Here is a 12,660-nt window from a genome sequence, read left to right on the forward strand (position 1 = left end):
CTCTCACTAATTTTTGAGTTTGATTATCATGCGTTATTTCTGACATTTCTCATATGTGTATTATATGGTTTATAAGACGTATATAGTATCTGTCATCGCGGTGACAAGTTGTGTTCACTTACAACACGTTAAATAAAAATAACAATAGCGTGCGCGTAGCGCGCGCCTGTGTTGTGCTAGTTTATTAAAAAACAAGTTTAAACAAATGACGACTGTTCATTGAGGCGTTTCCGTATCGAGAATATAAATTGCGATAAAGAGAGTCGTAGAGCGCGACTTACTTCATCAAGTTTCAATGATTAAGTGCAAAATTAGCGAATTCTTATACTCTTGTCTTAATTGTTCACCTTTTCGCGGAAACAATGAAATATTCATTCACTTTTGTGAAGTTCATTACTCGTCATGAAAGTTGAACGTTGGAGCTTTTAACAAAGCAGTTTCACATTTATCGAACTGCTAGAAGAGCCAGCTAACGTTTTCAGCGCTCGCAAGAAGATCCGGTGCGAAAGAAGTAAAGCGCGCTACACTTTAGAAAATAAAGTTTTTCTCTTTCCCAGCGTAATTTGCATCTCAAGGACAAGAGGTCGAGTGTGTGCTGCAGATTCGCGTTATGTCATCCACACGTGTTCGCGCGACTCACTCGTCGAAGGATTTTCAACTTATTTAAAAGTGTTTCGGATTCAATAGAAAAAAATTTACGTGTGCGCAAGCTATATTTTTCTCTTAATCCTTTGCTTCATATTTATTTCCTTCTGTGTCTGATCATCGGAGTTGAGAGAGAACAAGCTCTAATATCCGCTCGTTATATCTACTTATGGATACGTAGCTTAAATCCGACGAGCACGAGAGCGGTTTAAGAGCTTTTCGACCGGCTGAATTGTGGATCGCAATAACGAGCTGCTTTCCGGAAGAACGACGACGACAATAAGTTCGCTGGCTGGGCAAAGCCCCTTTCCGCCGAGGTGACTTAGGGGAAAGAGATCGAGGAGCTTGTAACGGTACACAGGCAAATCTCGACTGCGCTTTCCGCTAGATTTCTTCCTCGACTTCTCAAAGATAATAATCTCGCCGAGGATGTGCTTATAAGTTTTGTGAAGTCATCGCATGCTGATTTTCGCTAAAGTCACGCGTTGCAAACGAATCAAATTTCAATCGAAATTTTTATTTACGAAAGAGACAATTTAATACGCTCGCGCGCGCGAATAAATAAAACACGAACACGTGCATTAAATATGATTTGCGGGATGTAATGAAATGTACATATTGTGATGCAATTTTAATTTAATAATATACATTATAAAATACGGTATTTAACGATAATATATTAAATAGTGTTATTTTAATTTTATTAAAACCTCAAAAATATCTTGATGTATTAAAGAAATTCGTGTGCATAAAAGAATACAAATTAGCGTTGTGGAATTTTACACAATTGTGCATTTCCAAGTTTTATTCCGAAAAAAATTGTTCTCCGCTACTTACAAAGTTTTCATATCTGTTCGGTGAAAATTTCTAACCGCTATATTTAATGGAGTAAGGAATTAAAGGATTAAAGAGAAAGAGAGGGAGAGTGAGTGTGTCTGTGTGTGTGTGCGTGCGTGTGTAACGCCGTAAGGTGTAAACGCGAAAATTCATTTTCACCCGGTCTTCGTTGACTTTACGAGTGCTAACAATGTTCGCGGATGTTCGCGAAATTACTATCGCGAGATTATGTAGCACGTATAACGAGTTATGAATTTTACGGGAGTGGCTTCTCCTCGTCATTGTTTCTGCGGTTTACACCAGATATGTATACAAGTTTCAGGTAAATTTAGTTGAATAATTGCAAACGCGAGAGAAAGGATTTCCAATGAGAAATTTATTTATAACAATTTCATTTTTGAGCAACAAAAATATTCTAATCGCTATTCGATCTGCTGTGAATAAAATTGCTGTTTCAAAATTAAACTCGTCATTTTGTCGGCAATAAATTGCGAATCAATAAATCACGAGTCAAATGATCATCTCGTTTATTTATTCGTCATCTACTGATTAAAATTTACAACACAATTATTGTTCGGCATTCGGCCAAGATGATTTTACATCTCCACCGTTGCGTCTACTGACATTCAGAAATCCCTTCATTGTCTCAAACGGCCGGTCGGATTCACCGTAAACGGATCAGCGAGATGATCCAATTATCGGTTATTGCCTCTTAAAGATGAAAGCCGTCAGCTCTCGAGTGTCACGCATGCGGGTATCGGGATTTGCCATAATAAATTTACGAGCCAACACGGCCAAAGTACTGGTATCGATACCGAGGAACGATGGAAAGAGGGGGTGAGGATTATAAACGAGAGCTCTGCGCGCGCGGCCGTGGTAACATGAATTAATGCGACTGCATCCAACCGAGCCGATTTTTTTATCCGAGAGAGAGAGAGAAAGTGTGTGTGTGTATGTGTGTGTGTGTGTGTGTCTGTCTGTCTGTATTTCGCGGAAAATCCGTGTCGAAGTGCGAGACTTTCTGTCTGAGAACCGTTTTTTTTTTCGCGTGACGTGAACGATAACGTTGCCGCAGAATCCTCGTGCGCTATCTCCATGGAATATCTTTACACCGGATATCTTTAGATCGGCCTTTTTTCTATTTCTCTTTTTTTATTTCATTATCGGTTAGTTTTCTTTTATTTTACATGCACTTATGTGCGTCGTCGTTTTACGTAACGACGACACCGGGATGAGTCCCGGAGACGCGTAAAAAGCGTCTTGAGGATATAAAAAGTTCTGCAAGATTAAAACGTCCCGCGGACGTGTCGCTCAGGCAGATGTGAAAAAAAAAAAAAAGAGAGAAACGTCGGGAAGGATTTAAAATGTCTGTTAAAAGAGAGTTTAGAAAGGTGTAACATTCGAACACGTGCGCGTGAGAAAAACCATACGTAGTCCGAAAGATTACAGCGTCTCTTAAAGAGTTCTTCCAACTCTTTTTTAGAGCTTTAAACATTGCCGCAATTAAAGCTCTCTCTATCTTTCTCTCTTTCTCTCTCTCTCTCTCTCTCTTTCTCTCCGTCAAATTCTGTCAAAGAATGATCGATTCCCGCGTACTTATCGGAGAGGCTGTCACAAAAACACGTTCGACCGGTGGCAGCCGTACTGCAATTGATATAAATTGGACCCGACTTGTCATAGTCGAGAATATCAGCGATCCAATGAATTGATGATCCAATGTTGAAAATGTTTTTAACGAAAAATGCGCCAAGAAACAACTGACGCTGCTGACACATATCGGAAGCAACATATCTCACACGTGATCGTGAAAGTGAAAATTTTCTTTGATCTCTTTTTCGCGCGAAGCAAAATTGCGACTGTGATTAATTTGCGGTTTTTCTTTCTTTTTCTCACTCTTTGTCTGAATTAGGAACGTTTTTGCAATAGCGGGAATGAACTCCTTACGAACGGGAAAACTCGAACGGGAAATCGTCCCCTTAAAGACATCGTCAATCGATTAGGACAATATAGGGGAAGCAGTACCAATCGTCTCTCTCCGTGATCGGAGCGACGGGAGAGAAGCGGGATAAAGGTTCTCTCCCTCTTTGTATCATCGATGTCTTTCCGATAAATGTTCCGGCTTGTGTGGATGCACTCGAACCGTTATTTGCCGCACGAGTGGTGGAGATTCTACTTTTTTTCGTTGACATTCGCACAAAATTAACCGATGGCAATTCTTTTTTCCGCGCACACACGCACACAATTGTTTTCCTATTCTTTCAATAGATCTTGCTCTCGTAGAACGTCCTTCGAACACATTCACATTCAAGATACGTTTTTCATTTTCAGTCTCACGGGGTTACTATAGCGACGGCATGATCTATTTGTGCGTGTTCGTGCGCGCAGCATATCCTCGAACAAGGCGGCTGCCGGCACGTCGTTTGTGTGGTCACGTTCTGTGAAATTAGCAAAAACTCCTTTGTGTTTTTTTTTTTCCATCAATCGAAAAAAGCATTGTCGAGACTAAAAACGTTAATAAACGCGCGCATGCGCGCGCGCACGCGTCAAGTGAGACACCGTGCAAGTTTCGATAGCGAAATTCTTCGTCCTTGATACGGGAAGTACATAATGAGGGAGTCTCTCTCTCTCTCTCTCTCCCTCTCTTTGTCTCTTTTTTTCTCTGTCTTTCTCTTTCTCTCTCGTTTTTATTATAGAAAAGGCTATGTTAAACTTGAACTTCTCGCTAAAGCGATATTAATGGCTTTTTATAATTCATCAATAGTATTGTCTATACGCTTATCGGCAAGGATCTCAAGGGAATCGTCGTCGCATGTTTTGATTCTTCGAAGTAAGCCGCACACAGTCGATTTATAACGTGTACAGGTTATTTATAGGCGGTTTATTTTGGATTCAGGTTGCCTTTAGCTCTGTCGAACATTCGACGCACGTGCGCTTCAAACCCGTGGCGATAAAAATCAACTCTACTCTTGAAAATCGTTATGCTCTATACAACAACGCTTTGTAACGCGAAACTATTTGTCAATAAATAGAAATTCTGTGTCGAACTCGCGCGCGCGAACTCAAAGTAATCATTTTTTTTCTGCAAAACAAATGACGAGAAATTACGCTGCGATGATTTTTTTTTTTTTTTTATTAAACATTTTACGCGTAACTTTCTTTGCAAACATTAGAGCGCAGTTTTTTCTTTGTTTCATTGTGAATTACATAGTTACAGCGAAACAATTCTCAAATTTCTCGCGTCGAGTCGCAAGAATGACGAACGATCTTGTTAAGCTACTTTCGTTGTTTTTCTCCTAATTTTTCCCGCAATCAAGAAGTACCGCGCGCAAGATTTTCTTCTTTCTTCCGGTGCGATACATCACAGAAAAATATACTGTCGCTCCGGTCCAGATTATAAAACGATCATCACTCTCCCGCTCGCTCGAATTACGAGACGTCTTTTTGTGCGGGAGTCTGACAAAGAAAAATAAAACGAGATGTTCGAGTGAAGCCGCCGCGGCGCGTTCCGTCGCGCCTGAAAAATTAATCCACGAGAAAAACGCACCCTCGAAAGGCAAAAGAGAGGAAAGTGACGAGAGAAAGAAGAAGAAAGAGTGGAAAATGAAACGACCATTCCTTTGAGACGGGAGATAATTATTCAAGCTTCTCGCGGCTAAAGTTTGGTGTTTGACTGACAAAACGAAGATTGCCGTTAGCGACAATTCAAGAACTTCTTTAAAAAGTTCCTGAAACTGACAAGATACGCAAGAAATCGAAGTAAATTCAGATTGGCCTTTCTCTCTCTCTCTCTCTCTTCCTTCCTTCCCCTCTCTCTCTCCTTTTTTCCAGCTATCTTCCTATCTATCTAAGGATGTAAAGCGTAAAAACACAAAAGTCGAAAGTATAATAAAGCCCAAAGTACATATTTGAGAACACCGTACTGTTAGAAACTTTACAAGTCTCTTTTGTTGGAACATCGAAAGTGCCATCGAAAGTGCCTACATTTTGATGATCTAGAATTTTGTAAACTTTGGAAAATCAAAAGATTTGAAAACAAATCGAAAGTTTTATAATTGTAAATTTTAAAGACTCTCTCTGTATAATCACGTTATATAGAGAGAAATTTTGCAAAAGAAGTGTAAAACAAGATTTTTTTTCGCGAATAAACTTTTACTCCCTGTACGTGTCGCCGAAGAGTGGCTTATTAATTATTACGCGTAGCATTAAAGCTTTTGCAAGGAGAGAACCCAGTCTCATAAATTAAATTTTCACACAAAAGCTTAAGAAAAATTAATCCTGAAGAATTAGTTTTCATCGACAGACACACACACACACACACACAGAATAGATTGTATTAAGCGAGGGTTGTTTCTCTTGACATCAAAGCTCGTCTCATTGGAGGCGACGAAGCGCCAACTTCTCTTTTTCGGAGATGACAAATAATTATTCACACTCTCGAGGTGCTAACGAAATTTCATCTGATGCTAAAGTTTATTTATATTCATTACGGCGCGTTTTTGAATTTGTTGCGCGACTTGTTACGATTTGAAACGAGAAGAAAATAACTCGAAAACTTTTTATATAAATTATTGTGAAAACTATTATTATATTAGTTTATTGTGATTGTAAATAAAGATGTAAGATGTGAAATAAATATTTATTCCACATATATGTAAGATGTAAGATGTGAAATATACATATAAATATTTATTTCACATATATGTAAGATGTAAGATGTAAGATGTGAAATAAATATTTATTTCACATATATGTAAGATGTAAGATGTGAAATATATATCAATATGTACGTACACACAGCTGTACAAATATTATTGATATATATATAACATAAACAATTCAATATAATTGTTTCATATAAAAATGTAAGAGACATATCATAAGCACACATAGAGGAAGTTTTGATAACCAGGCAATAAACGGTGAGATTAAAAACCGGTCAAAAGAACCGATAAAATAAACAAAATCAAAGACAAACGTAACATAGAAAATTACGAAAAAAAACACAAAAAGAGTGACGATATAAAATAAATATGATAATATGATAATAAATAAAAGAACGAGCGATATGAAATGGAGATCAGAAAACCGTGGAAAAAATCCGCGTTAAAACTTTGTAATATAAATGAAATAAAAATTGAATGGCAAAAAAGAAGCCGTTGGAAAATGCGAGAAAATCGACCGTCCGTACAACTGTCTCGCGCGGTTGAAATATCGTTCATTTCACTACATCTCCCGAAGGTGCACTTTCTCGACCGCGTGCTCGAGAGAGGAAAGTCTGTTCGCGGTTTGAGGTGAGAAAAAAAGATGCATCGCCAACGGGAACTTAAGAGCCGGCTTTTTCGCCGCTCTCGGTTTTAGCCCTTCGTGAGAAACTTACCGTTAAAACAAAAAAAAAAAAAAAAAGAAGTCTCGATCACTGAAGCTTTAATCCTCGCGACGAGTCGCGAGTGCAAACACGCGGAACCAACGCTGCTGCTCGTCGAATTCCCCGGAAATTTTCTACGGGTTTTCCCCGGGAAATTTTTTCATCGGAACACATATATACATAAAACACACGGACACGCGCGCACACGTTCGCTCTCAAATTTATTACTTTGCTTTCTCCGACTTTAGAAACGGCGCCAAGCAATGGCGCGATGGTAACCGAACATTTTGAGGGATTAAAACTGATGCTCAGCTAGGTGGAAATGTGATATTACGTAAAAAAAAAAGAAAAAAAAAGAAAAATACATTTTCTACGAGTGTGACGAGCGCGACGGAAGTTTCGCAAAATCTCGCGTTGAAAATAAAAAACTTTTAAATAAAACAAAACCTTTTATTCTCAAAAAACTTTGTTCTTCTCTGCACATTTTTAAGAAATTTGATAACGTGAATCTCTCGTATTTGAATATTTTATTTTCTTTTTTTTTGTTTTTGACAAAAAAAATGAACAAGAAGGAAATATGCTCGCGAAATTACTGCGGTGTGCAATTTACGAACGACGTATACGTACACATATGCGAAGTATATATTGGTAAACTCGATAAAATCACTGAAAGACAAGAGGACGGCAGAACGACACGGCGGATCCATTCGTTAATCCGACCACGATAAAAGCACTCTGACCCGTTTTTATCTCGCGACGACGACGGCAGTGATATGAGAGGAGAGTGAGAGATCCTAATCCTTGCATAACACACGAAGTCCGTACGCCTGAGCTATCCCCGACGAAGGTTGATGTAACGAAAAAAAAAAAAAAAGGTGCATAAAACAGCCGCTATCGGGGGGGCATTAGGACCAGGTCGTAAAAGACCTTAATAGCGCGAGGAGAAAAAAAAAACTATATATAAAGCGACGTTAAACGATCGAGCTCGAAAATTGCGCCGTGTCGCGCCTCGTTCATCACACGTCTTACAGTCTCGTGGACCGAGGGTGTTAAAAAGAAAAGCTCTTTATTTTTGTTCCCGTCCGGTATAATATAAGGACCAATTTTCTGTGAATATTCGCTAAAAACATTTTGTTTTCGCGAAACTAACAAAACCAGAGATTTTTCAAGAGAGCGACATCATCGGAGGACAAATGTTCAACGTGGGACAAAATGGGGGCTTGTTAAACGACGCGACGCAAACTACAGCGCCTCGGTCGTCAAAGCCAGATGACGAAACCGGGAGAAACGACGCGACGTCTCGTGTACAATGCGACACACAAGAGAGATACACTTAAATTTGTCCGTTTAAAGCCGCGACTATATTTTCTTTTCCACATCGTCGTTGTCGCAAATAGCGCGCAGTTCTCGAGTTAATTCACGACTTTCCATTCCGAATGCTTCGCGTTGGGGGTTTTTCCCCGCGACCCGAGATAAAACGCGACCGACTTGTCTTCGCTCGTCAACGATTTTACTTTGTAATAACGTTAGTCCTCCGCAGCCGCATAATTAACCTCTGCCATCTTTTTCTTCCTCCTAGTTTGTTCGACGACATCATCTTCGTGTCATCGAGGTCGTTCGGCGAGTTGTGACGCAACGATGTGACAATGCAATTTTTCATTTCTCAAGCTGCTGCCACTACAATCGATTTTCCATTTGAAAGAAGAGAAAAAGGAAATCATGTAATCTTGTTTACATGATTGCGCGCCAAAGTTGCAACATCGAAATATGATTTTCAAAAGAGAAATCCAGAATTTGACCCACTCGCGTGAGAAGCACTTAGCGCTAATACTTGGAAAATTTATCGTAAGCGCGACCGATTTCGCAGTCCGGTCTGGTTCTCTTGCATGATCACGTTTAATTCCCGAAGATCTTGACGAGAAGAAAGAGGGGAAGAGGAGAGGAAAGATGTGAATATATACTCGAGAAGAAGTCGTCCTGTCCTCGACAATTGCAATATCGATATTTGTTAATCCGTTGCTTCGTTTCTTGGCACTGGATCAAGCATTGGATTACGTCGGTCAACAAGGGGATTTCGCGGTCCCTAGGGAAATTCTTACGGGAGGGAGAAATATTCCCATCGGGAGCGGAATAAATGCAAGAACGTCGAGAGAGAAGGAGCGAAAAAGACGCGCGCGCGCGAGCTTTCGGCCACGAAAGCACTCTGGGGGGAGCTTTTCCTGCTCAACATCGAGGGGAAAAAGGATAGGCTGGGTCAAGGCGGCCTTCTCGTTCGCAATCGCGATTATCGAACCGTCTCTATCTTCTCTCTCTTTCTCTCTTTCGATATATCGAGGGAATATACAGGAAGACTCACGCTTGTCGTTGTCGCCTTGAATATCCGTTCGTTATATCCGACACATCGACAGGACGTTTTTAGTCGATACGCGAAGGTCGCGAGGTTGGAAGGTCGGGAATATCTCGTTTAAGAGAGAAAAAAAAATACACTCAAATGTCAAATGAGAATCGACCGAACGAAAGTGGCAGTGAAAACGTTTCTAAAATTAGAGATGTGTTGTGTGGTTATTTTTATATACGAAACTATAAAAACAAATTACATATAAACACAAGTTACATAAATTACTTTGCGATTGTCACATTCGGCAAAACTAATTTTTTTCTGAAGAACATTACACACATACGCGCGCGATCCGTGCGCGCAAATTTTTAGAAATACATGAGAGAATCGACGATGTCGGTTATTTTGTGCTAGCGGTTCCTACGGGAACCCGACCGAAATATACGTACGTTTTTTACGCGCCAATTTCGCGAAAATAAAATATTCAAGTATTCTTAATATTTTCACACTCTCTATGTGTTATTTTTATATTCTGCATTTTCCCGTGTGCATTTCCGCTGTTACACTTAGATTATGCGGCGCTTGATGATTGTATTGCGACAACGGTATCGCGTCTCTTCAATTCGTCGTTTCGAGTTTTAAATTAGAATTATAGCGCTGACGTTATATTTCTTTCTTTCTCTCTCTCTCTCTCTATCCGTCTCTTTTTCTCACTAGAGATGTTTTTCACCCAACTTTTAACTACCTTTCGATCTTTGTTTGCTCGGAAAGGTTATTCTCCGCAGTGCGGATGAAAATCGGTTGGGTTGGCGAATTCCAAGAGAGAGAAGAGTGTCTATTCTTGTTGCTTTCAAGAGCACGCGAGAATCGTTTTCGAATTCCGCGTGCGGAGCGTTCATAACTTTCGAAATTGTTGCGGGTGAGAACGCGGGACGAATTTTAATAAAACTGAATCGGACGCGCGGAATTGCTTCTCTCTCTCTCTCTTCTTCTGCTTTACACATACGTTTCGTTTGCCGAAGTGTACTCCATAAATCAAACCGCGCGCGATTATACTCGACACTGTATGAAAGTAGTGGTCTATTGATCACCGAATATCTAACGTCTGATATTCCGTTTATCTCCCTCCCTTTCTCTCCATATTATTTTTACTTTTGTTATTTTTCATTTTATTTTATATTTTTGTTATTCGATGCGCTTGAGAGGGTGTTCCAACGCGCGATATAGATAAAAAACATTCTAATTTAATCTAATTTATATATATATACATATTACATTTATCATATTAGACTCATTATTGTCGCATCATCATCACGTGTCATTTTCCCCGTTGAATCAAACCGCTCTTACATTGCGTTCTTTTTCCGTCGCCGCGCGGAAAGAGGAAAAGGACTTCTCGTTTGTCAATCCTATTTCTGATAAATATTTTCCGAGTCCTTGAACCTGTTGGCTCTCACGAGCGCGTGCCGAGGATCCATCATTCAAATCCACATGGTGTGGCTCATCATGCGACACGGGAAAAAGAGTTGTTATTCGTGACGGCGTGAACACACCCAACAGAATTGATTCCATCTCTCTCCGCGCGATGGAAAACCGCGTCGGATAGGACGTGAAAGGATAACGAAGCGCGTGTAGTTCGAGAGAAAGCAAAAGAGAATCGATCTAAATCCTGTGAAAATTTGTTATTGAAGTAGCGACGAATGCTGGCTGAGTTTATATCGCGAAGGTCTCCACATCACCTTACGTCGCGCATATGTCTCGAGCGCGTAAACTTTCTTCAGAGTTAAAAGGAGCGGAGAAAGAGATAAAGAGAAACATTGTTGGCGGATTTTCTTGTGGATATTTTTTTGCGATCCCCAAATATACGAGATGTGTCGAAACTTATGATACCCGCGAAAAAGAAGACGATTTTCCACAATGTGGGGCGAAAATATAGGAGTAAAATTTGTTCTCGCGCGAGACTTTGTTTTCCGAAGAATCAAAAGCGGAATATTTTAGTCAGAACGATATTATTCCTCGTCTTGAGTAAATACAGAAGTTATTTTAGGGATGAAGCGAATGTGCAATGTGTTGCAGAATCTGAGAGGGAAGAGAGCGAGAGAAATCAAGTGGGAAGTTTTTCTCACTCCGAGCCCTCTCGCAGTTGCTTTTTTCGGTACAAATCGATGCAATATTAACGCGACTACAACGGTCTGCACTTTTCACGCGGTTTTAAGAGCTTTTGTTCGATTACGAATTAACCGCGGAGCATTCCCTCCCTGGTAATAAATATTCAGCGAAATGTCTCCGATCTTCTTGTCTTTTCTCGAACTCGATTGCGCACTTTTATCATTTTTAACAGCGAACGCTTGTAAATTATTCAAAGTGCTTCAAAGAACACGAAAAGTAATGTGTATAATAACTCGCATACTGTTGTTAAATGTACAAATATTGTTCAATAATTGTTGTTTTTTATTTTATTTTTTTTTTTATTTTTTATATATTGGATCGCGTTTCTTTTTCGTTTCAAACTTGTTCAAAGTTGTTTACCGATAACGACGACAAAAATTCACAAAATATAGATTTACGATAATTAAGAACTCGAGATCAACTTTACTCGTAGAAGTGGCTCTTCGACTTAACTTCGTTACAAGTTTTTCAAAGAATAATTATGCCCGCAGTATTTTGCGAACAGGTAAACCGAGGAGAGTTTCCAAGATCGCGTCACACGCGCGCGCGCTCCCGCTATTTAACTTTTGAATTGCCAGAGAAATTATTCTCGCACGCGAGCAATCCGCAAAGGTGAATTTACGAGACTCTCGAGAAAAGTTTGATCGGCCTGTGTGTTAGGGGATTATGTGCAAATTAATTGAACGCTCGATGCCGGCTGTAGATCGAGGCGCGCTATCGCTCGGAAAAAAAACCTTGCATTAATCGCCTTTCCCGGCCTGTGTACACACGCACATGTGGTTAAGCACGAAGGAACTTGTTACGTACAGTTATTTTTCCAGTGCCTGTGAACCAATTCGATTATTACTCGTGCTCGGTTTCATTCGAGTTACGTACGTAACTAAACTTTCAAAAAAAAAAAAAAAAAAAAAACCGCGTACCTCGCAATTACGATTTTTGTTTTTCTTTTTTAGTTCTACAATGATAGAACTTTTTTTTTTTAATTTAAATTCCGTCGCGAAAAAAAACCCGCCACAAGAGATGTGTATCTCACCTTGGTATAAACGCCGGCGCTGGACAGTTCGTTTTCGATGACCATGATGATGATGCCGAACATGCCCATCACGAGGGCGTAGTCGCTGATGCGCTTGCGCTTCTCGAACAGGGCCTTCCGCCTGCCCAGCCGGTAGCCGACGTTCGGCTTGTGCTTGGACCCGATGCTGCCGCCGCGCTTCAGGGAACCGCCGCCGCCGGCCACCATGCGCTCGTCCATGTAACGGGGATACTCGGTGTGGACGCCCACGAGGGCGATGCCGGCGTCATCGCC

General features: G+C 40.3%; 1 protein-coding gene across 1 annotated transcript in view; it reads right to left on the reverse strand.

Moving 5' to 3' along the window:
• Nucleotides 1-12,660, reverse strand: part of LOC109855408 (small conductance calcium-activated potassium channel protein) — a 74,684-nt gene that overhangs the window by 13,682 nt on the left and 48,342 nt on the right. The window contains exon 5 of the mRNA XM_020429636.1: nucleotides 12,388-12,660. This exon is cut by the window's right edge and continues 4 nt beyond it. Coding sequence (XP_020285225.1) covers nucleotides 12,388-12,660 — 273 coding nt within the window. The remainder of the gene's footprint in view (nucleotides 1-12,387) is intronic.

Source organism: Pseudomyrmex gracilis, unplaced genomic scaffold, assembly GCF_002006095.1.
Source record: "Pseudomyrmex gracilis isolate BER0280 unplaced genomic scaffold, ASM200609v1 scaffold_88, whole genome shotgun sequence".
Lineage (NCBI taxonomy): Eukaryota > Metazoa > Arthropoda > Insecta > Hymenoptera > Formicidae > Pseudomyrmex > Pseudomyrmex gracilis.